This window comes from Lepidochelys olivacea (assembly GCF_965140295.1).
Source record: "Lepidochelys olivacea isolate rLepOli2 genome assembly, chromosome: 19".
NCBI lineage: Eukaryota > Metazoa > Chordata > Testudines > Cheloniidae > Lepidochelys > Lepidochelys olivacea.
Genome location: NC_140429.1, coordinates 11,804,366 through 11,832,185, shown reverse-complemented (window position 1 = coordinate 11,832,185; position 27,820 = coordinate 11,804,366). Strand labels below are relative to the sequence as shown.

General features: G+C 52.4%; 1 protein-coding gene across 1 annotated transcript in view; it reads left to right on the top strand.

The window, feature by feature from the left end:
- Window positions 1-587: 587 nt before the first annotated feature.
- Window positions 588-27,820, top strand: part of ASAP3 (ArfGAP with SH3 domain, ankyrin repeat and PH domain 3) — a 72,478-nt gene continuing 45,245 nt past the window's right edge. Inside the window, exons 1-3 of the mRNA XM_084652348.1 lie at window positions 588-935; window positions 16,387-16,459; window positions 24,220-24,365. Of these exons, the coding sequence (XP_084508474.1) occupies window positions 810-935; window positions 16,387-16,459; window positions 24,220-24,365 (345 nt within the window). The 5' untranslated portion in view covers window positions 588-809. The remainder of the gene's footprint in view (window positions 936-16,386; window positions 16,460-24,219; window positions 24,366-27,820) is intronic.

The following is a 27,820-nucleotide window of genomic DNA, read 5'->3' as shown; positions in this document are numbered from 1 at the left end:
TTTCTTTTCCCACACTCAGAAGAGTGTAGCACGCTTTGTCTGTGAAGGGAGGAGTCAAAAGGGTTTTCTCTCTGGAGTCTGGCTTCTTTCATCTGGTCCTGGGTTACTGCTCTACCCTCCTGGCCCCTCACCCAACTTTATCTGCTTAACATCAGTGGAGATCAAAAGCTTTAAGGCAACGTTTTGCTGGGCGGAAGGGAGACATTTGACTGGGGGAGAGAAAGGGTTCTAGCTTCTTCCTACAGGAAGGGCAGGCGATAATGGGGATTCTGCTGCACATAAGGACCCTAATGACTGATCATTAGCAGACGCTTAGAGAGGCAAGCAGCATCTTTCACTGGGCAGGGAGTGCGTGACACCTGTACAAGACAGGAAAAGCAAAGATAACAGCCACCGCTCCAGGCCCCTCATGAGAACAGCAGCCTCAGTTTGCACTGAGGCGGGGGGGAACGACCCAGGCGGGGAATTGGATGCACTTTGCCTTTAACAGGCTCTTGGCCAAAACTCCGAGCTTGCAGGCATATATGCATTGGCTGTGTAACAATATCCCCACGTGATTGCACTGAAAGCCTCTGCAGGGAGGGAGGGAGCGAGCAGGAGAGAGAAACTTACGAGAGCGCTCCTGGGCGTCTCTAGTCAATTGCGCCGAGAGCGCAGCAGCTGCGATGTGAAATTGACCAAAGTGGTGCAAGACGCTCTCGCTCTGCCCGTCCCTTCCCCCTGTTCTGCCCCTGGGTCCTCCTCTCCCGTCCCCTTTGCCATTGGATGACTTTCCAGACGCCCCCCGTCGCAGGGCAACATCCCCCAACATGCCTGAGCAGATCACCGTCTCGGAGTTCCTGGCGGTGACTTCGGAAGACCTGAGCTCCCCGGCGGCTTCCACCTTCTCCTCCAAAATGCAGAAGTGCCGGGGGGCGGTGGCGGTGCTGGAAGAGGTGAGTGAGGGGCAGCGGGAGAGGAGGGGGAGGGCGGGGGGAGCGGTGTCCTGCCGGGGTTCTCTCCCTTGAAACTGGGAATTAGGTGCTTCGCCCACCTTTCGCTGGGAAGGGGCGTCTCCCTTTTGTTTTGTGGTAGGTCTTGTTACTGCAGGAGGCAGCTTGGATCTGTTCCTCGTGCCTCGCCCCCCCCCCGACCCTTTTCTTGCCATCTTTCCTGAAATCAGACGTGATTTCTCGTCAAGAGAAGGCGCTTTGCACCTCTCCTGCAAAGGGCGGAAGAGTCTGTTAGGATCTTGCTAAGTTGTTGAACGACCTGGCCATCTGAGTAAGTTTCATGCCTCTCAGCGCGTCGCCGACCCCGGCTGTTCATTTCCTTACTCTGGGTGCGGAAACTCTTCCCTTAGCTGGGAGCCCAGCCGGCTTGGGAAAGATGCTCTTGGTGGAAAAACAAAACTCCGCACTTACAATGAACGCCTTTCCTTAGCTTGACCACCACCAACGCCTTCGACTATTGGAAAGTAACTAACTAACTGTCTATTTCTGTTTTCACGGTTTATGCCGTGGGGGGGGGGGGTTGTACCTCCAATTTGGACAATGGAAAATGAACCCTCTGTATAACAGCAGCTCATAGAGACTCCAACCGCCCTCTTTTCGCGGGCATACTGTACATAAGTCTAAAAAGACGCGGTGCCCTCTCTGAAGAGCGTATACAAGGCCCCGATCCTGCAAAAACGCTTGTGCACGTGCTGAACTGTAGGCTTGCGAGTAATCCCATTGATTTTCGGCGGAGCTGTTTAGACGTTCAAAGTGGGTTGACGCAGTTCAGGCCGAAATAGGCAAAATCAGGGAAGTATCTTCTGTTTATAGTCAGTTTCACTTTCGGCTTCCTCCTGCCATAAAGTGTGGGGCTTGTGGTGTTTGCCTGGGAATTTAAAGAAAGAAAACCACAGAAATGTTTCAGATGCTGCTTGGTTTTTTGAAAAAGTTTTTTTCTACCAAATCACAGTCCTGGGGCAGAATTTGAATTGATATTGTGGCTTTCGGGTTATTAAGAACCAGATAGTATTCTGCTACAATAACCACTCCAACCGCTGGAAGCTGCGGCGTTTTGCACAATCTCTGTGAATACTGGAGTGTCTATATTTTGAATAAGGGCAGTTTGCAGCTGGTCCTGTGTATTTTGCTGAGTCCTTATGGCAGAAGGAATGGACTTTTTTTGCCTCTGTCTTCACGAACAAGGTCAGCTCCCAGACTGCTGTGCTGGGCATCACAACATGGGGAATAGATGGCCAGCCCTCTGTGGAGAAAGAGGTGGTTCGGGACTATTTAGAAAAACTGGACGTGCACAAGTCCATGGGGCCGGACGAGTTGCATCCGAGAGTGCTGAAGGAATTGGCGGCTGTGATTGCAGAGCCATTGGCCATTATCTTTGAAAACTCGTGGCGAACCGGGGAAGTCCCGGATGACTGGAAAAAGGCTAATGTAGTGCCCATCTTTAAAAAAGGGAAAAAGGAGGATCCAGGGAACTACAGGCCAGTCAGCCTCACCTCAGTCCCTGGAAAAATCATGGAGCAGGTCCTCAAAGAATCAATCCTGAAGCACTTGCATGAGAGGAAAGTGATCAGGAACAGCCAGCATGGATTCACCAAGGGAAGGTCATGCCTGACTAATCTAATCGCCTTCTATGATGAGATTACTGGTTCTGTGGATGAAGGGAAAGCAGTGGATGTATTGTATCCTGACTTAGCAAAGCTTTTGACACCGTCTCCCACAGTATTCTTGTCAGCAAGTTAAGGAAGTATGGGCTGGATGAATGCACTATAAGGTGGGTAGAAAGTTGGCTAGATTGTCGGGCTCAACGGGTAGTGATCAATGGCTCCATGTCTAGTTGGCAGCCGGTGTCAAGTGAAGTGCCCCAGGGATCGGTCCTGGGGCCAGTTTTGTTCAATATCTTCATAAATGATCTGGAGGATGGTGTGCATTGCACTCTCAGCAAATTTGCGGATGATACTAAACTGGGAGGAGTGGTAGATACGCTGGAGGGCAGGGATAGGATACAGAGGGACCTAGACAAATTGGAGGATTGGGCCAAAAGAAATCTGATGAGGTTCAATAAGGATAAGTGCAGGGTCCTGCACTTAGGACGGAAGAACCCAATGCACAGCTACAGACTAGGGACCGAATGGCTAGGCAGCAGTTCTGCGGAAAAGGACCTAGGGGTGACAGTGGACGAGAAGCTGGATATGAGCCAGCAGTGTGCCCTTGTTGCCAAGAAGGCCAATGGCATTTTGGGATGTATAAGTAGGGGCATAGCGAGCAGATCGAGGGACGTGATCGTCCCCCTCTATTCAACATTGGTGAGGCCTCATCTGGAGTACTGTGTCCAGTTTTGGGCCCCACACTACAAGGAGGATGTGGATAAATTGGAGAGAGTCCAGCAAAGGGCAACAAAAATGATTAGGGGTCTGGAACACATGAGTTATGAGGAGAGGCTGAGGGAACTGGGATTGTTTAGTCTGCGGAAGAGAAGAATGAGGGGGGATTTGATAGCTGCTTTCAACTACCTGAGAGGTGGTTCCAGAGAGGATGGTTCTAGACTATTCTCGGTGGTGGAAGAGGACAGGACAAGGAGTAATGTTCTCAAGTTGCAGTGGGGGAGGTTTAGGTTGGATATTAGGAAAAACTTTTTCACTAGGAGGGTGGTGAAACACTGGAATGCATTGCCTAGGGAGGTGGTGGAATCTCCTTCCTTAGAAGTTTTTAAGGTCAGGCTTGACAAAGCCCTGGCTGGGATGATTTAATTTGGTATGGGTCCTGCTTTTGAGCAGGGGGTTGGACTAGATGACCTCCTGAGGTCCCTTCCAACCCTGATATTCTATGACTTGAGGAACTGGGGCTAGATCCTGCAACTAGGTCAGTGTAGGGCTTGCTCCAGTTGCAGATGCTGGATCCTATCCCTCCTTCTCTTAAACAAACCTTCTTCCTCCCTCCATATGATGAGGCCAGACCTATTGCATCTATGAAACTCGGATGGTGATCTTATGGCTGACAGATCAGTGGTGTCTCGCACATCAGCAATGTAGGGTGTTGACTCCATGACTATCTGCTGTCCAGGGAGGGGTCACGGGAAAGGTGGGAGCAAGGTCCCACTTTAGGGCTTCGGTGAAGCTTTTGAGTATGTCTATGCTGCTGCTGGGAAGGTGCCCCCAAGCTTGGGCAGACAGGCCTCCTAGGCTAGCTCCAGCTAGTGTGCTAAAAATAGCAGTGTAGCAGGGGGTGAGGGGCAGCATGGGCGGAGGCTCAGACTGGCAACCCAAGTGCATTCCCAGAGGGTATGGGTGAGTTTGTGTTCAGGTGGGTGGCCCGAGCTGGTGTCCATGCTACCCCAGCTATGCTGCTATCACGGAAGCTTGCGCAGACCTCCTGAGTGTCTGCCTAGCCGAGCCAGGGAGCACGCTCCCAGCTGCTATGTAGACATATCCTTTGTGGGCACTGGTACAGTCTGGCTTCTCTAACAGCTGCTTCTGAAGGACCCCCCAGCTCTTCCTTTGAGGCCTGAGCTGACTCCCATTAAAGTCAATGGAAAGACTGTCATTGACTTCAACAGGACTTGGATCAAGCCCTGCAGTGAGAAGGGGACCCCGTTTCCCTGCCAGGTCTTGGTGGTATAAGTGACACCGGGGAGGCTGAGATGGATGCTGCCACGTGGCTTGGTCTGGCAAGGGGGCATTGAATGGCCGTTTTCCTTCATCTTGCTTCTTCAAGTCCTGTTACTTTCAGGGACGATATCTTAGGTATATGGTGCCTTTTTCCCACAAGTGCTTTAATAATCTTTATGGGGGTGGGGCTGTGTGTAGAGTCATTGAGTTCGTGGATTGTAAGCTCTCTGGGGTGGGGACCGTCGGTTTGGTGTTTGTACAGTACCTAGCCCAGTGATGACCAGGGTTCCTAGGCGCTGCTGGGTTACCAGTCAACACAGTGCTGGTGGGTGAAGAAGCCATGGATTGTCCATGAATTCATACTTCTAAAAAAAATATTTATACCGAATGTATGGCTCATTCCTCTGCCAGTGGAATGCGGCAGGACTGTTTCATACCGATCCTTAGGAAGAGGGAAGTGAAGAATGCTTTTTTCCCAGTTGGAATAGCTGGGAGGAAATTTAAAGAGTCGGAATAAAATGATGCAAATCTGGCCAGGATGCTAGAGTTCTTTTCCCCCCCACCCCATCTTACAAGCAAAAAACCAACTCCATTAACTTGTGATAAAATTTAAAATCACTCACTGGAAAAATAAAGTCAACAGTCGCTGATCTGTGCTAGTGAAGAATGGGAGCAGCTGTCAATGTTGAGTAACAGTCACACAGATGCCCCCCGTGCCAGATCCCCTATGGCTCCTTGTGAGAATCCCAACCTCTGTTCTAGTACGTGTGTGGCTGCAGACACAGGGTCTGGCATTGAGAGCTGTGATCAATAGCTCGATGTCCTATGTACAGTCTGTTCAATTCCTCACACATCCCCTGCCCCAAGCCTGTTCTGAGACTTTATTTAGGGGGTGATGCCCCCCTGTACTGTGACTAGCTCGTCACACACTGGGCCAGGAGAAAGCTCTCTAACTAATAGTGCAATACATTCTAGGTCAGTAAATCTGCTTCTCATCTCTTCTCCCTCCCGCAGCTGGCCAGAGGCTGCCTTGGGGCAGTGATATGCTGCCAATATTTTAACAAGGGAATCCCACAAGATGATTCTCCCCCAACCCTGCCATTAGCTGGTGATAAACCCCATGTCCCAGGGGCGCGTGTGCTGCGGAGAAGGGAGGGTAAAGAAGCTGGGAGTCCAGTTAGACAAAAATGCTTTCGTTCCCCATAAGCAAGTAGGAAGACAGCCCCAATGGGCTTTGATGCTGCAATCGTTTGAATATGTGACTGAGTTCAGTGGGACACGTTGCATGTTACTTGCCTGCAGAGCGGTTTGCAGGATTGTAGGCCCCCATCCTGCTAGTGATGCCTTGTGTGTGATGCCTTCACCCCATCCTGAGCCCCGCACTGATGCCAGCTGGTCCAAGGTCTGCCTGCATGGAGTTGCTTGCAAGGTTGGTTAGGGCCACAGTGAGTGCGTGAGCGGTGGTTGCTGCCGCTTTGTCTCTGAATACTCAGCTGACAGTATCAAGGGCTCAGCTTGTGTTGCCTGCAGTGGGGAGTGGAGCTCTTGAAGGGGGATTTTTGGGAGAGAGATTCTGTCCCTGGGGAAGGGTGTTTTGGAGAGCGGAGGGTGGGGGATCCTCCCTGGACCATTGTTGGCAGAGAGCAAGTATTTCCAAACGACCCTGATCTATCAGCATCCAGACGAGGGCTGAGTGCTGTCGACTCCGCCTGCCCTTCAGTTTGGGGAAAGAATTGTAGGAAGACTCTCCCCCTCCCCCCCACAGCACAATCCCCGCTTCGCGGTTGTGCAGCGTGGGCACCAGCCTGGCAGGCAATGGAGAGGGGCAGAGGTCTGGGGAAGAGAGAAGGGAAGAGTCTTTCAAATCATCCCTCTGGTGCCGTGACTTGCAAGTCAAGCGTGTGTGGTCGCCTCTCTCTGAGCTGTCTGGAACGGCTTTTTCATTTGATCCGGCCACGTACAAATCAGCGGCCCTGGAGCCAGCCGCGCTCAGAATACCATACTGATGTATGTACCAAGTGCTTGTTGGTTAACTCCCCAAAGCACTCTGTGGGGTCTCTAAACTGCCTCGCTCGCTACAGACGTGCAGCCACCTCTGGGATGGATGGCGGCAGCTGTTCTAATGGCTTGCGGAAATACTAGGCAAACTCCTTAGGACAGGAAGTGAAGAATTATTTTGTCCTCTTGATGCTGCAGGGAGGCCAAGTGTGATTGAGGTTCTATGTCCCATCCAAAGGAACCTTTCAGCAGAGTAGCACCTTCCATCCCCACGCTGGTGCAATGGCTCTTCCATTTGGAGTCTGTACTGAGAGGATCTGTTGAATGGTTCACATGGCTTCTTGCAGGACCCTGGCTTTGCCTTGGTCTCTCATTCAAGTACCAGCCAGGCCTGACCCTCCTTAGCCATGAGATCTATCGAGCTCCCAGCCTGCTGCAGTAGGGTTGGAGAAAGTGTCGTTGTGTAGGAGAACATGGTCAGAATCCAGGTGTAGCAGTTACTGACACAGGAGAAGCTAGATGGCGTCTTCAGGCTTCACATGGTAGAGCTTTGACTCCAGAGGAGAAGGTCCAGGCCACTGTGCTGGGGGAGCTGGATGTCGGCATAGATTGTGTGGGGCTGTGATTGATCACTAGGGATCTACCAAAGATCCATTTTGGTCAATTTCACGGTCAGAGGATTATAAATAATCCATAAATTTCATGATTTCAGGTATTTAAACCTGAAATGTCACAAGGTTGTAACTGTAGAAGTCCTGACCCAACTCTGAAGGCAGGAGCGCAGAAGTAAAGGTGGAGTGGTCTGGTGTTGCCCCGTTTACTTCTGCCCTACTGCTGGCTGGGCGCTGGCCACTTTCTGGCCACCCAGCTCTGAAGGCAGTGCAGAAGTAAGGGTGGCAATACCGCAATCTCGTCATAAAAACCTTGCGACCCCCCCCCCCACTACAACCCCTTTTTTGGTCAGGACTCCCAATTTGAGGAATGCTGGTATCTCCCATGAAATCTGGTCTTTTCTGTACTTTTATTCTATCCTATACAGATTTCACAGGGGAGACCAGATTTCACGGTCCTTGACGCGTTTTTCACAGCCGTGAATTTGGTAGGGCCCTATGGATCACACTGGGCTGTGAGAAGAGGGGACCAAGGACGATGAACAGAAAATCCCAGCAGAGTCTTAGCCAGAAATCCAAGCACAAGAGCTCTGGGGCTTGTCTTGGAAAGGGGATCTTCCCATGACCCCATCTGAGCATTCCTAGTGCAATGGCACCTTGTAAAGAGCAGAGAGGACTCAAAACCCAGTAAAGACTAGAAAAGCTCTAGGAAATTGTTGTATCAATGGACTAGAGGTGTTGCTGGCTGGGAACCCAGCATACCTCGTGACCTCTCTTTGAAATGGACTCTAACATATAATTAAAGCTGGTTGAAAAATGGAATTTTCCCGTCGTGGAAAATCCAAGATTTTGGAATTGTATCCCCAGTGAGGCCAAAAAGCAGATATCCCGGTATTGTCCATGACATGAAATGGCCCAAACCCGACAGTTCGGAATCTTGTGAATGTTTTGTTTTGCAAAGGTCAAAACACTCCAACTTTCTATTAAATCAAAGTATTTTGACTGTTGAATTCTAGTATAAAGACAATATAAAAGTCAAGGTGACGTGCAGATAATTCCCTGTCTAAAGCTTTGATTAAATTGTTACAATCCCTGAAAGGTTTTGATTTAGTGGAATCAGTATTTTAACTGTCAGCCAGCTCCAACAATGATATATCGATAAGCAGAAAAGATTGAGAGGAACTGTTGTGTGGGGGGAGGGAGACGGTGTGTGTGTGGTTCGGTTCCCTGCTCTCCCATTCATTCGCTATGTGACTTTAGGCAAGTCACTTAAATGGCTTTGTGCCTCAGTTTCCCCACCTGGAAAAAAGGGATGCTAATATCTGCCCCGGGGGTGGGGGTCTTGTGTGGCTTAATTGGGGAAGATCATTAGGGTCCAGGGTTTTAGCCACTGCGGTTAGAGAGGTTCAACAGCAGTGAAAAGGTTAAAGTGAGTCAAATTTAGAGCCTTGAACGCTGCTGGGGGAGCGTTCCTTTAAGTGAATGATATTGGTAGGGGAGGAGCAGGCTACAATCCCCCTAAGCACCCCACCCTCTGAGTGTGATCTGTATCTAGCCTGCTGCCTGCTAGCTTTGTCCTAGGCACTGGATCCTGCTTGTTGTCTCTCGGAATAGCAGAACCAGAAATGTTAATAACCCAAAAGACACAGTATCGCTTCAAATTCCGCCCCAGCAGAAATGTTTCAGATCCTGCTTGGTTTTTTGTAAAAGCTTTTTTGTACCAAATCACAGTCCTGGGGCAGAATAGCAGGAATATTTATCGTTAACACCAATGATGTGCTTGGCTCTTCGTGAGCTGTACAATACAGATGGTCCCTGTCTGGAAGAGTTCATGGATTTATTAGTATTTGTGCTACAGTAGCATCTAGAGGCTCCACTTGAGAGCAGGGCCCCATCGTGTTAGGTGCTATGCAGACACATTGAGAGGCAGTCCATGCCAGCGAGTTAACAATCTAAATAGATACGGCACAGGGTGGGAGAAAAGTACCGTTATCCCCATTTTACAGATGGGGAAACTGAGGGCACACAGACATATTGCCCAAAGACACATTGCGGGGTGGCGGGTCTGGGGCAGAGCTGGGATTTGAGTTCCTGTCTGGTGTCTTCACTATAAGATCATCCTTCTTCTCTAGTAAACTTCTATCCTGGACATCTGTTGCCCTCAGTACAGAGCTGGAAGTGTAGGGGGCTTCTCCCAGGTTGTCATTCACTGAATTTCCAGGGCAGTTAACTTCATAAAACTCTCCAGCTCCTTCTTGCATCCAGCTGCAGAACTAGCTGACTTGGTGACCTCCTGTGGCTGTAAATTCTCGCTAGTTTTCCTCCATGTCCATCCTAAAATTTCCCTGCATTTGGCTGGGTCCCACCATCCTCCACCCTTGCTCTCGTCCCTCGCCTCCTAATCGTTCAATTTAGTTTGTATTATGTTATGAATAGAGAATTGAACTGGAAAGGAAACCCAAATAAACACAACCTTGGATCTGATGTGGCACGTTCCTGCCACCAGTGCTCAGAGACGTTGTCTTCCAGCCCTAGATCCAGGCGACTGGCTGATTCATGCGGTGGGTTGGGTAGGGGAATGAGACATGGGGGTCTTTCACTCTGCTGATCTGAGTCTGGCCCCAAGACAGGGGGACTTGCTGGCTGGCTCAGGGGAGCTCAGCAAATAGGATATAGGGTCCTGCTCAGCGAGGGTGCAGGTTCAGATCCTGCCCTGGGTCGGGAGATTAGTTGGCTCAGTGGACGATTTGGGGGTGGGAGGTTTCAGTGAATGGGATTCGGGGCAGCAGGTCCAGTCCAGCCCCCAGGTAAACAGTAACCTGGTCGTTCCAACCCAACATCTGTGTGGGGGATTCAGAGCCCTAGGCAGGAGAAAGTGGGGGAGGGATAGCTCAGTGGTTTGAGCATTGGCCTGCTAAACCCAGGGTTGAGCTCAATCCTTGAGGGGGCCATTTAGGGATCTGGGGCAAAAATTGGGGATTGGCCCTGCTTTGAGCAGGGGGTTGGACTAGATGACCTCCTGAGGTCCCTTCCAACCCTGATACTCTGTGATTCGAAGGTGTCCCCATCAGCGAAGCTGTTAATAGTGGTGGCCCTACCTGGCTTTTAGGTGGCTTCCCTTCCCTTCTCCCTTTTTCTTTTGTTTGTCAGACCACAAGCTCTGTGGGGCAGGGAGTCGCTGTTTCTGCACAGCACCCAATGCCCTGGGGCCCCCAATTTCAGTTGTGGCCTCTAGGTACGACCATAATATATCTTTGCTTCATATACCATGCCCATGCGGTGGTCGGTGGCACCTTCCTGGTGGTCAGGAGAATGCAACGGCTTCAGAGACAAGGATTTGGAGTGAGCAGGAAAAAGGCAGGCTGGTTGGGGGGGATCCTTTGAGTGACCGGTGGAATGGAGGACTCCAGCTGGACGACATCGCCTGTCTCCTAATTGTGGGACAGGGTCAAGCACTGGTCAGCGTTCACTTTACTCTTCATAATTGCATTGGGGTTGCATCTAGAGACCACGTTGTGTTAAGTGCTGTATGTAGTGAGAGAGAGCCCCTGCCCCAAAGTCTAAATAGACAAGACTATTCTGCCCATCTTTAACTTAAGAACAGAGACCCAAGGGGGCGTCAAGTAACTTGCCTTAATCACAAGCCCACCTTTCCCTGTTGTCTTTTCCTTTCCAGGCTAAATAATCATTTTGTGCCGTCTTCTCCTTCTCTGCCACGTCCTTTATTCTCTGGGCCGGACTCTGACCTTGGTGGAGTTACTCCAGGTTGCTAGCAGCCTAGTCCCTGAGATCAGAGTCTGGCCCTGCATCCTGTAGTCTCAGACTTTCCCCTGACTGCCGTGCAGCGCCCTATGCCGGGAGGCCCTTCTCCCTCAGTGTTTGCTTTGCTGCTGCTAATTGAAATTTCACCACTGTCGCTCTCCACTCTGGCACTCCTGCCAGTTGGCCGCGTCTGTGGTACCAACCGTCTCCTCCTTCGTTGAACGATGGGGGGTGAAGAATGGCTCCCATTGATTGCTCGCAATAAAGAGGGAAGCTCGGAGGAGAAGCACTGGAGACCGTTGGTGGAGATGCTGCGCCGCCCTCTCCTCCCTCCTGATCAGCCGGGGTATGGCTGGGAAGTGATTCAGGGTCTTCCGGCTTAGAGCTGAAATGCCCAGGGGGGATGGGACCTCCTTGGAAGTTTGGCTGGTAGCAATGAAGCAGTGTGGGATCAAATGCATCTCTGGGAGGTGGTTGTTCTCGCTGCAGATGCAGATCTGTCTGCCCCCTGTCCACCAACACACGCTTTCCTCTTTCCAGGGAAAAGCTCATTTCCTCCTTTATGGGAATCTCTGCTGCTGAGCTGATCTTCATGCAGGCACCAGGGAGGGGAAGCCAATCTCTTCCGGGTGAGAAGCTGAAACAGCTAATTGTGCCTGGTGGAGGAAGAGGGCTCGCACACCTGCTCCCCTGGGGAGAGGCCCAGCAGGGAATCCGCTGAGCAGGAGCACAACTGGCTGCATCTCTCCTGCCTGTGGCTTCTCTTCCTGGAGCCAAGGGGTGTCCCTCCTTCCTTCCCTGCGTCTGGACCAGCAAGTTCAGACCTGGCAAGTTGGCTGATGTACCTTCCCCTGCCTCTCCAGCCAATTACAAGCATCCGTGCTCCTTTGTTAGAGTCTGTCTGATTGGCTCCGTGGCCTCGTCACTCAGGCAGAGCCAGCTGCTGCCTGTCCTGCCTCAAATTATTTCTTCGCTGTTGACTGATCTCCCTGTGATGTGGTTGTGCAACTTTGTGCTGTGAAAACTCGGAGGCCTCTGGGTCTGTGGCCAGCAGGGACCATTGCGATCATGTATCTCACCCCCTGTATAGCACAGGCCAGAGAACTTCCCCAAAATAATTCCTTTTAGTATATCTTCTAGGAGAACTTCCGATCTTGATTTCGAAATTGTCTGTGATGGAGACTCCACCACAACCCTTGGTAAATTGGCCAATGGTTTAAGACTTTCACTGTTAAAAATGTACACCTTATTTCCAGTCTGGATTTGTCTAGCTTCAATTTCCAGCCATTGGATCGTGTTCGACCTCTCTCTGCTAGCTAGAAGGACCCATTATTAAATATTTATTCCCCATGTAGGTACTTACAGACTGTAATGAAGTCACCGCTTAACCTTCTCTTTCAGCTAATTAGATTGAGCTCTTTGAGTCTGACTATAAGGCAGGTTTTCTAAGCCTTTAAATCATTCTCGTGGCTCTTCTCTGAACCCTCTCCAAAGGATCAACACCCTTCTTGAACTGTGGGCACCAGAACTGGACACACTATTCCAGCTGTGGTCACACCAGTGCCAAATAGAGAAGTAAAATAACCTCTCTACTCCTACTCAAGATGGCCCTGTTTCTGCATCCCAGTGGAGTCACTCTGGATTGACACTGCTGTAAATGGGTTTGGGCCTGACACCCCCACTCTGTGTGTGTGTGTGTATGGGGGGCATTGACCCATTGAGGATCATCTCCATCCACAGGAGTGGGGTGGGTGATCTGGCCCTCAGTGGAAACTTCAGGATCTGGCCCTATAACGTTGGCCCTAGCCAGTGTTTACTCTGCTGTGCGAGCCAGCAGTAACCCGTTTCATCAGCAATAAGTGAGGCAGAGGTGTAGAAAAGATCTTTCCTAAGTATGCCAAGTGGCCAGCGGTACGTGCTGCAGACCTAGAGTTTGCCAGTGAGCCGTCTGGACTTGGCTGTTGGCTTGCATGTGAACTGAACCGAAGCCTTGTTTGGGGGAAAGTCCAGGGCGAGAGTAGCCGCTCCTCATCTTTGCTGGATGTGCCAGTATCCCCAGAGCTTCCAGGAGTGACCTGGGGTCCTTCGGGCACGGCGGTGTGGTGGGAGTTGTGTTGCACCTGGGGCTGGTTTGTCTGAGCTAGGAGTCAGCTGCATTTTCAATGTGTGCAGAGGGTGACTGTGTGCTCTCGGCGGCGTCTAATGCCGGGTGGCCTTTCCATAAAGGGAAAACCACGCGAGCGGGAAAGTAAAATCTCCACGAGCGTGCGAGTCCCCTGTGGAGCAGGCCGCTGAGCTGTGGGTATGTCTTCCCAGCCCGGGTCGCCGGCCTCGGCTCGCGCGAACGCTGAAAATACCTGGCGCTTTGAAGCTGCAGCTCGGGCCCCGAAGCGGGCTGGCCCCCGAGCCTAAATCCTGCCATGAGCGCTCGTCTGCACGGCTGTTTCAGAGCATCGCGAGAGCCGAGGCTGTCGACCCGGGCTGGGAGGCGGGTTGTGCAGACGTACCCGTCGAGAGCAGAACTGCTGCTGAAGTTGGCAGAATTCTGGGGCGCTTTAAAGGGACAGGAGAGAGAAAGCGAAGGCCTCACGGTCGCAGCGATGCCATGTGGACGTCACGAGATAGTGGTGCCTTTATCCGGGAGGGTAAGTTTTGACAGGGGGGACCACAGATAGGGAGGGAAGGAAGCTGGGTGCCAGCCAGGCAGTCTGCCTTAGTCTCCCTCACAGAAGTCCGAGACGGACAGGACCCATTTGCCTATCCCGTCTGTAGCTAGCACATGGGCATTTTGTACAGGGCTTGTTGTCCCGCCCAGCAGCTGGGGCTTCCATCATTGTCTTGGGGGGAAAAAGGATTCCTTGTCAGGAAGTGGGTCTGATGATCAGCCTAAAATCTTCTCTGCCTTCATGTCATTACCGCCAGTTCTGCTGCTGGTTCTGCCCCAAACGATCCCTCTCTCTCCTTGATGTTCACGCCCTTCAAATATTTGTAGACTGTTATCATGCCTGCCCTTGGCTGACACCCAGCCAAGCTACAGTTAACTCTTTCCCTCCCGGGGATCAATCTCTCTGATCAGTCCTGTTGCGCTGCTTTGGACCCTCTCCGGTTTGTCAATATCTGGTTGGTAGCCAGGGGCCCAGGGCCAAATGCAGGAGGCCAGGGGGTGGTCGCACCTGCACCATACAGGGAGGGACTGTCACGTCTCTTTCCTGTGATCAGTGGCGGATTAGCTATGGGGCCCCCAGGCAGGTGAGATGAAAGCCCCATGCCCTGATCCCACTCCCTGGCAGAGGACGCCTCCAGTGCCCCCCGACCTTCTCTCTGGCAAGCCCTAGGGAAGCACCGGGGAAGCCCCAGCACCCAGACCCCTGCTGCGGTCCCAGGACTGGAGAAGCTGTCGCTACCTGCCATGGCCCTGGGGCTGAGGGAGCTCTCGCTCCCGGCTGGGGCCATGGCTCAGGGACAGAGCTTCTCCAGTCTTAAGGCTGCACTGGGGGCAGAAAGTAGCAAATGGGTTGTTGGGCCATGGAGGGGGAGGGGGGGCGGAATGGGGGGGGACCCTGGGTGGAACAGGGGTGAGGTCCTGGGGAAGGAGCAGAAAGGGGTGGGGCCATGGGCAGAGCTGCAGGCAGAGGTGGCAGAACCTCTGGTGGAAGGGGTGGGGTGGGGTGGGGCCCCCACTTGCTCTGGCCCAGGGCCCCAGGACACCTTCATCTGCCTCTGTCTGTGATGACTCCGACTGGCAGGACTTGGCTGTGATCTGTCCCTGAAGGTTTCTGCCAACATGCAATAACAGAATTGTTCCTGGGTAGATTGCAGTGCCCCCTCCGCAGACTGGTAGAGGGAGGCACCCAGGGCTCTGGGTGTAATTCCCTGAGGAGGGGAATGAGCTGATCACTAGCTGAACCAATCCCCTAGGTCCCAGTGCTCCTCTAACTGGCAGATTCTCCTTTAGCTCCAGGCAGTTGAGTCCTCGCTCATTACTGCAGAGTCCAGAAGGGCCCCATGGAGCAGGATAGGAGCACAGGAGAGTCCTGTGTCTCCAATGTTTAATTTCCTCTTTGTTGTTCAGACAGCAGAAGTGGGCTGGACATGTGTGGTTTTTTGGGGGTGGGCATGAACGCCACTGCCCCTTCCTGACTGTTACAACGTCCGGTTGTCTCAAATCTCGGTCACTGCTCTCTAGCGCCCGTGAGCTGTGGGGCACGGGGCTGTGTGTAGGAGTAGGTCCCGGGCAGAACCGAGTGCAGGGGAATGATCTCGAGTATTCGTTCGACTTCTCTTTGGCTGCAACTGGGAGGTTTGAGCGTCGGCTTTCCATGGCCGTTCGCCCTTTGCAAGTGCAGGCCTCCGAGGGGAGCGGACTCCTAGCGCCGATGCTCGAGGGCCTGCTGGAGCAGGATTTCAAGCTGTATGTTTGTCAAATTCAGAGCTCTGGGCTTCGTTCATTAGTTACCTATGCCACCCAGGCAGGGGCCAGGAGTGATACCATGGGACTAGGGGAACTGACAAGGGCCAGGTTGGAGATGAGAATAGTTCATTGATTTCCTCATTGGACATCCTTGACCCCCTTACCCTCTTTTTTGAACCATGAATGAATCTGGTGACATCCCGGCCACTAAACGGGGGTGAGGATGGGAGGCAAAACTTGTCAGACAAATAACTGGTGTGACCGATTTACCTGGGGAAAGGGAAATCGTGCAAATGTTGTGCCATGGGGATATTGAGGTGACGCACATGCCTTGCCAACCTAGGTACGTAGATTCTGTGAGTATGTAAGTTCCTGCTGAGGGGCCATGCCTCTGTATCTGGAGAAGGCTGAACTGGTGGCTAAGGGACTCTGGATATTGGGGTGCAATTTCTCTCTCTGCTGCAGATGCTAGACGACCTTGGTCAAGTCACTTGCTCTCTCCCTGCCTCTGCTCCTCATCTGTACAATGGGGATAATGAGACTTTCCACCCTCTGATACTACAGTGACAGGGCCCATGCAATTAGAGACAGAGCATCTGGCTGTGCTTCATCTCCCTTTATCCTACAAAGCATGCAATGGACCAGCCTGAGACAGGCCCTCTGGCTCTAACGTTATCTCGGGCTTGCTGGGGGCAGCCAGTTTCAGTGTACTTGTCTGGCCACGGGAGGGTCATGGCTCCTGTGTTTAAAAAAAAAAAAGGGGGGGGGGGATCTGGCAGAGGCTCTGCTGAACTCTGATGCCAGTTGGTCTAGCCAGAGCCCGTGGCTTGGGAGTCCTCCAGCTCCTCTCCAAGCCCGGGGTGTGTTGGCAACTACCCTGCACATCTGCATGACGAAACGTCGGGTGCTTCAAAGGGACTTTGTGCAGCGGTTGGTGGAGAGAGGAAGGCGGGGGGGATCTCGGCGTTGCCTGGCGAGTCTGACAGTCTTTTGTGTTTGCCTTGCAGAGCCTGGACGGTGACCAAGCAATTCTCCAGAGGATAAGGAAATATGTGAAAGCCATTCATGTCTCCGGGCTCAGTAAGTTATGCTCCATAGGCAGTGGCATGCACTGGCGGGCAAGGGGAGGCGGTGGGTCGTGGCTTCCCTGAAGGGGGAGGCTTCTGCCAAACAGGTGCTTGCAGCACTGCCTGCAATCTGAGGCCGTGCAACCATCTTCGGTGAGGAGTTAGGAGAACATCTCCCCACAGGCAGCTCGCTCTGGCGTTGACACAGGGCTGCCCCTGGTTTGCTCATCATGGCATTTTTGAGAGCTCAGCTGATGCCAAGCGCTTCCCCAGTGTACAGGCTGTGGGTTAGGATGTGCAATTGTTGTACTGCGGCTGCTCTGAGGGGCCCCAGTCATGGCCCTTTGTACAGAGCCGAGCACAATCACAAGTGCAATCAGGCCATCCATTCCTCGAGGCGGGTATCCAGCCTTTGGCAAGGACCTGAACCCGGTGCTGCAAAGGAATGCATGCATCTTCTAACTAGACAGGTGCTTCTATGGTTCTCATCACCAGTGTCCGAGTACCTAACCGCTGGATGAGAGGTGCAGGGCTCCTTCACCTGCAGATCATCACCTGATGCAAGACCTGATCGCCCCCTTTCAGTCTTATCAATAATTACAGAGCAGAGAACTACTCGAATCCAGCTGCAATGCAGGACCCTGTGACTCCTGCGGGCAGGGGGCTGCGCTACCAGCTGAGTGGAGAAGTGTTTTCATTTAATTTGCTCTAAATACGGGGAGCCCAGTCTAGTGGTTAAGGCATGAGAATTGTAATCTGGATATCTGTGTTCTGCTTCCAAGCCCTGATGTTGTGTCTGAGACGCCCTGGGCAACACGTGGCTGGCTACTCTGTGCCTCAGTTTCCCCATGTGTAAAATTGGGGAAAATATCCGCCTTGCACGGGGGCATTAAATGGTTGTATAAGGCAGAGAGGAGATGAGTAGCAAACATGGATTTATTGTTTGTTCTGGTAGTGACTAGGGAGTATCCATGATTAGGGCCCCATTGTGCTAGGAATGGTACAAACCTAGGCTGTAGAACCCAGGTGTCCTGAGGGAAGTCCCATAGCTAATCACCGGTAATAGTTACCATCCCGTGGCACTGGGAGGTGTAATTCTTGGCCAGGCACTGGGCCTGTGAACGGAAGGGGCTCCTGTTAGGCCAACTGGTAGAACTGAGTTGACGAGCCGTTACTTTAACGGAACATGCACTGGTTCCCACGTTACGGGAGTGGGTAGAATGGAGACCTCGATCGGTGATCCTGCGTCCCTTCACATCTCAATCCCTTTCAAGACTAAAGAATGCCAGCGTTTGCCATCTCTTGTCATGGTGTCTTGAAATCAGAGAGGGCCCTGTGCCCATCTGGCAGGAACTGATTCACACCAGCTACAGATCTGGGCCAAAGTCCTTCATCCATTTCTGCTCTTGCAAGTCGCTCTCTTGGCTCTGCATTAACGTAATGCCCAGGCTGTACACCAGCCATTCCCATTTGGCTTTGATACTCTCTTAACAGGCAGGGGAGGAAATGTTCCGCTGACTCTCAAGCATCTTTAAATATTAAAGCCGTGAGTTCAGCTTTTGAATGCTAAGTCGGCTGGAGAGTGCTTTGCAGTGTCTGGTGCTGGGCTCCTGGGCTGGCAGCGTCTGTCGAGCTCGCCCCTGGGCAGCACAGCCGCAAACAGTGGGAGGCTGGGAAATCAGATTTGAATTAAACAGCTTTTGCTTTCAAATAAGTCCCCTGGTTTCCTGGCAGCGAGCAGTAAACTTTGGAGAATCTCGCTGAGCCAAATCCTCCCTCTTCCCCAGAGTTAGTCCCTTCCACAAAGCACTCTGCTAACTGATGGGACTGCGGGGGAGAACCTCTAGGTCAGGGATTAAAGGGAGAATGGGATGGGTGGGTCATACGGCAGCTTCAACAGGAGAGATTGAGAGAACCCCAGTGTGACAGGTTCGGTCACAGAGATCCCTTTGGGACTGTCACCTGGTGTGCTGAAATTACTTCTGAGCCCGTTTTCCCTGCTAGCTTGGGACTTCCAGAACCCTGTCTTGGTGAGCCAGACATGCTAGCCTGCTGCAGCACAGACCCAGGGTCTGGACCACCCCGAAAAACTGCAGATTGAACTAAAAACAGCTCAGCAGGTTACCCGTCTCCAGCACCCAGACACCCAGCTCCCAGTGGCATCCAAACCCCAAACAAATCCAGTTTACTCTGTATAAATCTTATACAGGGTAAATCTGTAAATTGTTCACCCTCTATATCATTGATAGAGAGAGATGCACAGCTGTTTGCTCCCCCAGGTAGTAATCACTTACTCTGGGTTTATTAATAAATAAAAGTGACTTTATTAAGTATATAAAGTAGGATTTAAGTGGTTTCAAGTAATAACACAGAACAAAATAAGTCACAAAGCAAAATAAAAGAAAACACGCAAGTCTAAGTCTAATACAGTAAGAAACTGATTACAGATAATATCTCGCCATCAAAGATGTTCCAATAAGCTTCTTTCACAGACTAGACTCCTTCCTAGTCTGGGCCCAATCCTTTCCCCTGGTACAGTCTTTGTTAGTTCCAGCAGACATCTCAGGTGGTAAGCAGGGGTTTTCTCATGGCAGCCCCTTTTGTCCTGCTCCACCCCCTTTTATATCTTTGGCACAAGGTGGGAATCTTTTGTCTGCTTGTCCCCACCCCCGCCTCATCAATGGAAAAGTACAATGATTAAGATGGATTTCAGTATCCTGTGACATGGTCACACGTCACTGTAAGACCCTGGCCTAGTCTCCATTCTCCCTGGGTTGGCCTACAGTACACAGGAAGGTTTGCAGGTAAATAAACCATTTCCAACCAATTGCCCTAGTCAATGGGAGCCATCAAGATTCTAAACCACCATTAATGGCCCACACTTTGCATAATTACAATTGGGCCTCAGAGTTATACTTCATATTTCTAGCTTCAGGTACAAGAATGATACATGCATACAAGTAGGAGGAATACATTCAGTAGTTTATAACCTTTGTTATGATACCTTACAGGAGACCTTTTGCATAAAGCAGTTACATCATATTCACACTCATAAGTGTATTTCCATAAAACATATGGAGTGCAACGTCACACCCAGGTCAGACTATCCCATGGTTATGACATTCTCCTGAGAAGTGGCAGATCCCACTTCAAATCCCTCCTCCCAGTGGGTGGAGGGGAGGACTTCAACTAGGGGTCTCCCCTGTAGAGTACCCTAACCACTGGGCTACGAGAGAGGTCCTCTCCCAGCCTTGGCTTCTTGCTGAAACCCCAAGAGAGCTTGCTGCAGAGAATCCAAGCGGAGGGAGGGACCGGTTTCTAAGAGTCGGAGGGGCTTAGCACATGCCTCTCGCATTGGGGCCCCCCCACGGGCCATTTTTGGTGAGGAGCCAGCGAGCATGCTGGCTTCTACCAATCCCCTTCTCAGATGCCATCTCTCCCCGGTCATTGTACTGGGAGCCCGGCTGCCAAACCTAGCCTTTGTGAATCCAGTGTCCCCACGCCAAAGTTTCTGTGTGAATCTAGCCCTTCATCTCTGGGTGACCCTGGGCACGTTACTTAAATCGAGATTTTAAAACAAACGGCTCGTGTCTTTGGATGCCCAACCGGAGAGGTCATAAAAGGGCCTGATGTTCAGAAGGAGTAAGCACATGCCTCTGAAAACCAGGTGCCTCCAGGTGGGTAACCAAAATCGCCCTTCGCCCTCCTCCCTCCCTGCTTCAGTTTTCCCCAGGGGGGTGACAGTGGTGATGTCCCTCCTGGGAGTGGGGTGAGGGTGGAAAGAGGTTAATGATTGTAAATCACAGCTGGGGATTTATTTTGAATTTAAAATAATGTCCTTTAATGTGTAACCTTGAGTACAACATAGGTGCAAATCCTACTGAAACACCCTCCCCCCCCCATCCCCACACCTATTATTACAACCCTTAAATCTAAACAACAGGACAGTTTTGGGGTGGAGGCGGGCAGCAGGGAAGCCTGTACAGCTGTCCTGGGGCTCTAGTACTTATCTGTATCACACGAGTTTCCTACTTCTCTGATTACCTACCTACCTACCCACCTAGATCTCTTCTGTACTTGCAGTCCCTGGTGCACCTGTGAGGTACTTGCATCTTCTCCAATGTGTCCATCCTCACGCCACACCTGGGAAGACGGGGAAGTGCTGTGACCCCCAATTTGATATATGGGGAACTCAGGCGCAGTCTAGGGAGGCAAGATTATCAGACACACTCCTCAATCCCCAGCTAGTGGGAGCAGCTGCAGAAGTAGCCAGAGCAGGGACCTCCTGATGTCATTGTTCAGTGACCTCAGACCCTTTGTGATGGCCTTGACTGGACTTTCTCTGCCCTGTGACTGGCTGGTTTGCTCTCCCCGGCCCCCACATCTCTTTACCTCCCCTGCCTCTCTCACCCTCCTCTTTTCCCCTGCCCCTCCTCCGTCTTCCCTTCCCTTCCCACGCAGCTGACCCCTCTCCTAACAAAATCAATCACCCATTTAAAAAACATTGGTGGCACTGACATGCCATTCGCTCCCATCACATGGTTCACTCTGCTCATGTGTTCTACCCTGCCCCCCACCTGTGCCTGTCTGGCCTCCTTAGGGCAAGGGCTGTCTACTACTCTGTTCGTACCGCACCTAGCGCAATGGGACCTCATGCTTGGGTGGTCCTAGTAATAACCGCCATTATTTATAATAATTTATAATATTTATAATAATCCAGGATTTAGGCTCCTAAATCACTTAGGGCATGTCTACGCGGCACAGCAGCGAGTCTCAGAGCCCAGGGCAACTGACTTGGGTGTGAGCTGTGGGGCTAAAAATAGCCGTGTAGATGTTCAGGGCTGGAGTCTGGGCTCTGAAACGCAGTGATGGGAGAGGACCCTGACTGACACTGCAACATCGAGCCCTGCAGACAGCCCAGGACAGTTGATGTGGGCTGCCACCTTGGGGTTTTTTAGTTGTTGTTGCTGTGTAGACACACCCGTAGGCACCTCAGTCCCTTCTGAAAATGGGAGTTTGGCTTCTTGCATTAATTTAGATGGAATAACTGGGCCCAAAGAATCAAAGATGTTCAACATAAAACAGAGTTAAACAAGGTTCAGGGGCTGGGTATACAGAGACCTTCGCCTGCTTTGTCCCACGGCAAACCCCCCATGTAACCCTCCTTTCATTAAAGGAGAGAGTGTCAAAATGCACGGCATTATGGCTTTCATTTGAACGATGTCCCTTGCTCCCTTGCGCTGGAGAGAGGCTTTTTGAATGAAAATCCCCTTGTTTGACAGTCTCTTCAGTGGCCATAACCGTCCCTGTGGGGAAAAGAGGAGACGTTAGTTGACGAGCGGGAGGTCGCATTGTTAATGTCTGAACCTGTTTCCCAGAAGACCAAACCAGACAGACAGACACACAAGAACAACAGAGAGAGAAGATGGAGCTTGTGCATCTGGGGTTGACTTGCAACCTCAGTTGCTGAAAAGGCACAGACCAGGGTGATCCGGGGTCTAGTTTTCAACCGGAACGCCCAGTTGAAAAGGGACCGCGGTGGCTCCGGTCAGCTGCGCTGAGCACTGGCTCCGCACTCCAGCCAATGGGAGCTCGGGGTTGGGGAGGGGGCTGTTCCTGAAGGGGAGAGCGGCATGCGGAGCCTCCTGGTCCCCCACCTGGGACCCGGACGTGGTGGCCGCTTCGGGGGCACACGCAGCTGCAGTGTGGTGCCAGGACAGAGAGGCAGCCTGCCTTAGCCCCGCAGCGCTGCTGGCCCAGGTAAGCCCTGAGCCCCCCACAAACCCAGAGCCCCCTCCTGCACCCCAAACCCCGCATCCCTGGCCCCACCTCAGAGGCTGCACCCCCTCCTACACCCCAACCTCCTGCCTCAACCCTCGGCCCCAACCAGTGTTCCCTCTAATATTTGACAGGCCGTGTGTGCAAAAAATTTCTTCTGTGCAAATTGTTGTGCTTCTGTGCACATTTTTTGGGTGTGCGGTGTTTTGCTGTGTGCGCGGGATTTAGGATCTGTGTGCACGCGCCCAGCTGAGAGGGAACAGTGGCCCCAACCCTCAGCCTGGAGCCCCTGCATCCCAAACCCCTCATCCCCCACCCCAGAACCGGCACCTCCAGCCCAGAGCCCTCACCCCCTCCCACACCCCAACCTCCTGCCTCAACCCGCAGCCCCCTCCCACACTCTGAATCCCTCGGCCGCAGCCTGGAGCCTCCTCCCGCACTCCAACCCCACTCCAGAGCCTGCACCCGCAGCCGGAGCCCTCACCTTAACTCCGTGCCCCACCCTGGAGCCTGCACCCCAGTTAGAGCCCTCACACTCTCCCGCCCCACAGCCCCCTGCCCCAGCCCAGTGAAAGGGAGTGAGGGTGGGGGGGAGAGCAAGCCACAGAGGAAGGGGGGATGGAGTGAGTGGGGGGCGGGCCTGCGGGGCAGGGCCTTGGGGAAGGTGCGGGGCTGGGGTGTTTGGTTTTGTGCGACTAGAAAGTTGGCAACCCTAGCACAGACCCAGCACGCGGTCTGATCAGCCACTCTGAGACCTGGCAAACTTGTACCAGTATCGGGGGGTGAGGTAAGGCGTTGCTTTTAGTCACCTCTTTTGGGGCACAGTCTCATAGCAGTGTTGTAAAATCTACGGTCTTGGCAGGCTGGACAGAAGGCCAAAGGCGGGGCGGGGGCAGAGAAAGAGAAGAAATAAGGTGAGGGCTAGGAAAAGGACACACTGGGTGTGTGTTTGACAAAGTCTCATCCCAGGTGGTGGTTGGGAGTCAGCTGGAGGTGACGATGTTATCTGGGTGTGTCTCTCTGGCTCGCTGTAGTCAGGACACCTCTCAGGATTAGGCTGATGAAGGCCTGGGATCCCAGGAGATGGAGGGGTGGCTGATGAAGGCCTGGGATCCCAGGAGATGGAGGGGTGGCTGATGAAGGCCTAGGGTCCCAGGAGATGGAGGGGTGGTGGCCATGATGGTGACGCTTGCTCCAGTAGCCAGTTTTTCTCCCCAAAGTCTTTCTTTAAAGACCTCAAAGGGAGTGTGGGTGGACTAGCCCCTCCCCATCAATTAGGCCTAATAACCAACAAACCAATTTTGGTTCATTTAACTTCTGGTCTCATGTTTTGTCATTTGCCAGGTGTGATCTGAACACAGGCGTTGAGTTCTAGCAGGAGGCCTTTTTGTTTGGACTAATTCAGTTTTTCTGTCTTGCTTTTGCATCTTTTCCCATCAACACCTGTGGTTGGGTCATTGGGATGTCTCATGAACTTTCACTCATTCTTCACAGTGGAGCTCATAATCCCGAGCTCCTCCCACCTTTCCCAGTAGGAGGTGCTGTAGAGAATGGCGCATGAGCACGAGCTTCAGGGGTGCTTGTGTAACCCACACACCTCCTGGGTGTGGTGCTCTGTCCCGTCTATTGGCACTGAGACCACTTGGAGAGAGAGACAAAATGAGTCTGCTCTACAGCCTTACCTAAGAACCAGTTGGCTTTTAGCTCACACGGTAGAGGCTCATGCACTAAGCTCCAGAGGTCCCCGGTTTGATCCCGCCCGCCGACAACCAGGGTCTGTCGGCATTACACTTGCATCTACTTCAGCAGGGGGTGCTAGAGAGAAAGGCGCATTGGCTGGATCTGGCTGTTCACAGCCTCTCCCAGCAGGAGGCGCTGTAGACAACCGCACAGTACTGCTGTCTGGGGGGAAACATCACAGCTGCTCGTTGCCAGCACATGGAGTCTCCGTAGACCTTTGTCCTGGGTTTCACTGGTGTCGTCTCTTCCCCGCAGCACATGTCGAGAACGAGGAGCAGTACAGTGAATCTCTGGAGAACTTCGGCAACAACCACCTGTCTCAGAACAATCACGAGCTTTCCACCGGCTTCCTGAACCTGGCGGTCTTCACCAGAGAAGTGACCGCGCTCTTCAAGAACCTGGTAAGGAGCTGCTGCTCTCAATTCCTGCACCCTCTGTGTTTCACTGACACCACACCCCCCACACCCTCCCCCGTCTTGGTGACCGGGGAGGAGACAGTGTGAACAGAGTGATCTGCGTGGGCACTTCTGGCTAAGGGACCAGGAAGCAGAGGGAGGGGTGTGATACCAGAGAGAGCGTACAGTGATTGTGGGGAGGCTGTTAGACCTGTGTCTTGGGGCAGCTCTTCTTTTGGGGACCCAGTGTAGGATGGTGGCCCTTCTGAAGTCTCCCCACCTCCGTCATGACACTGGGGTGTCTATCCTGCCACACCCCATAGCCACATCATGATGAAACATCTCCATGCGATAGCCCGAGGGATATGCTGGGTGGCTTTCCGCCACCTGTGATGTCAAGGCACAGTGGCCTGGTCCCGCTTGGGACCCTCATGGATCATACTGAAACAAGAGACGAGACCCAAGCAGGCCACCGGATCCCAATTCCCAACAGGGCTTGGGGGCAGTTCCAATCCAGAAGCTGAGTCAGATCCTCTGCTGGTGTAAACTGGAGTAGCTCTGTTGAAGTCAGTGTAGCTCTGTTGATTTGCACCAGCTCGGAGTCTGACCCTGTCTTTTCAGTGACCTTGAACTGGGGCCCTGAATCCAAATGCTTCATCAAGGCCAGTGAAAGCTGAGAATCTTTCCATTGACTTCAATGGGCTTTGGGTTAATCCCTTAAAGCGTAAATGTTGGGGGTAAGGGGATGGCGTGAACGTTCCTGAGTTCTAGGGTGTAGAGATCTCTGGGTCTCCCTCTTTGGCTCAGATCCAGGCTGCTCTAAAATCATTTTAAAAATTGGCCAGTTTTGTGTGTCTCCCGCATAGAGTCTGGATGTGCTCCAACATCACTAAACCTGAGGGGAAACTCTCTTGTTTCTTAGCTGGTGGAAAAACCTTCTTCCTCTTGGAACCGACGGATCTCGCTGCAGGGAATCCTGCATTCACCTGTGCCAGGTCATGCATGCGACATTTAACATGAACATGCACATACATACCGGGGTAGGGAGAGCTCAGACGTGCGTGCACTTCCCTTGGGGGTCTGTGCGCGCGCATCCTGTTGATACGGGTACTTGCCTGGGACACGAGTGTACCTTTGATGCGTACGCACTGGCTCATCCTGCTGTGTGTCCAGGGGTACCAGCAGGAATGTTGAGTTCATGCAATAATGTGGAGGCAGGTCTATATGCCCAGGGCAAAAGGCAGGTGCACACGCCGCACGGACAATACAGGAGCAGATCTCAGGCTAGCCTGCAACACGACCTTTCCAGTCTCCGAGCATTCAGGACAATAGGGCATTGTTTGGCAGTGCAAATCTCCTAATGATTTTAGCTTAAGTTGGGCCCAACACGGTACTGCTGATCGAGGGAAAGGTAATTAACCAAGTGCTTTTCTTGGCTGTTACTGTCGTTTATAAGCTTTAAAGCCTTTGTGGTCCAATTCCCTGTCAGTCTCGCATGCATCCTCTCGTGGCCTAGCTGGAGGAAAATCTCCATAACACTCCCAGCCAATTCCGGGTTCAGGAAAGATCAAGGACACCACTGATGCGGTTGCCTCGTTGCTTGCTAAATCGAGCAGTGTAGAATTTGTTGAATATCCTGTATCAGAGGCTTATCTCCTACCCTGGCTGGGACAAGGACTCGGGGTGGGAGGAGGCCGATATCTGTTTCACATCAAAAGCATCTATGATCCTTTTCAGAGTAACAGCCGTGTTAGTCTGTATTCACAAAAAGAAAAGGAGTACTTGTGGCACCTTAGAGACTAACCAATTTATTTGAGCATGAGCTTTCGTGAGCTACAGCTCACTTCATCAGATGCATACCGTGGAAACTGCCTATGATCCTGTTTGCCAAGAAGGGAATCAAAACACAGCAAGGCCTGTCAGAAGGAAGGAGCCGAAGGGAGTGGGGACAATGGATAGAATATCAACCTAATTAAAGAGGTGGGGGTCTTAATGCCAAACTGCCTGAGGCCAAATTAACCTGAAATCTGGTTCCTTCAAGACCTTTCAGTCCCTACATGGTGGAATCTGTGCTGAGAAGAGATCGGATCCCATGATGCTTTGGACTAACAAGCCCACACCCCGAGGAAGTTGGGTCCGTGAGAAATGCGGTCAGTGGGAAGAGCCTGGCCTCTTGCCCGCGCTCCCTGGTGGAAGTCAATGGGGTTGCATTGTCATCCCACCTCAGACAGCGTTTCCCCCAGGTCTGTTAACGGGAAGCCTGAAGCAAACGCATTCAGTAGCCCCGATAGAAAATGGGGGGGGAGGGGAATTGGGGGAGGAAAAGAAAGCTTCATGAAATTTTCCTCGGTTTTGGGTCAACATTTCATTTGGTTGGAAATTCTCCACCCCCTCCTTGTCCTCAGCAGAACTTAATTAAGCAGGGATCTTGGAGGAGCTGTCCTGGGAAAGGCGTAGAACTGGTTGCTCTGGTTAACGGGCTGGGGCAGAGGCGAGTCTTTCCACTTATACACACGCACTTGCATGACCTGCACTCCTCGCTGTTCCTGAGTATGCACACCCTTCAGCTGTGTGAAATAGACACTCAGTGGGACCTTCTTAATTGCTCCCTTCCCCGCTCCGAGTGCTTTTCCAGGCAGGTGAATCCCTGCAGGCCAGAGAAGTGTGTGTGTGTGTGTGTGTGTGAGAGTGAGAGAGAGACAAGCGAGCACCCAGATAGCAGGGTATGAAGGTTACGTGCTGGCACCTGGATTCCCTTCAAGAGGGGAGGATGCTGCTTGCTCCTGTCGCTCCCTGGGCAATCCAAACTCAGTTGCTCACCAGGCTTCCCTGGGCCTTCCCCAGCTACATTCCCCTGTTGTGGCCCCGTGGTTGTGTCCTGCTGCTGACCCTGTTCCTCCTCTGCGCCGGGTGTGGTATAAATGCTTAGAAGTGGAGAACGTTGCCTCTAGCCCCTGTGGGAGGGGTAAGCCCCTCCCTGGCCCCCTACTGCATAACACTCGGCAGGAAAGCATGACCCCTCCGTGGTACCCTGTGCTGTCAGCCAGTGCCAGGAGGGCATTGCTCGCTCCAGCTGGCTTGAGCCAGTGCACTGAGGTGGTCCAGGCCTTCTTGGCACATGGGTCCCCTGGGGTAGACAGACTGGGCCCTGATGCCAGGAGTCCTGGTCTAATGATTTAAAATGGTTCTAATCCCATTGTGCCCAGTCACTTCACGCCACGCCCCACCCCACCCCAGAGACCTCCCCTGTGGGGAAGCACAAAGCAGGTCTGATCACGGCCCCCTCCCGCAACAGCTGGGGCTGGCTTTGGGCAAGTGCCAGGTGTTTCTGCCTGTGGGGGAGGGGATGCTCTTTAAAAGTTCATCCGTTCATTCATGGGAGGGGAGAGTGTAGTGGGTGCGTGGAGGCTCAGGTGAGATCCTGCTTCTGCTGGAGCCTGTTGCAAAACTCCTCTGACAGC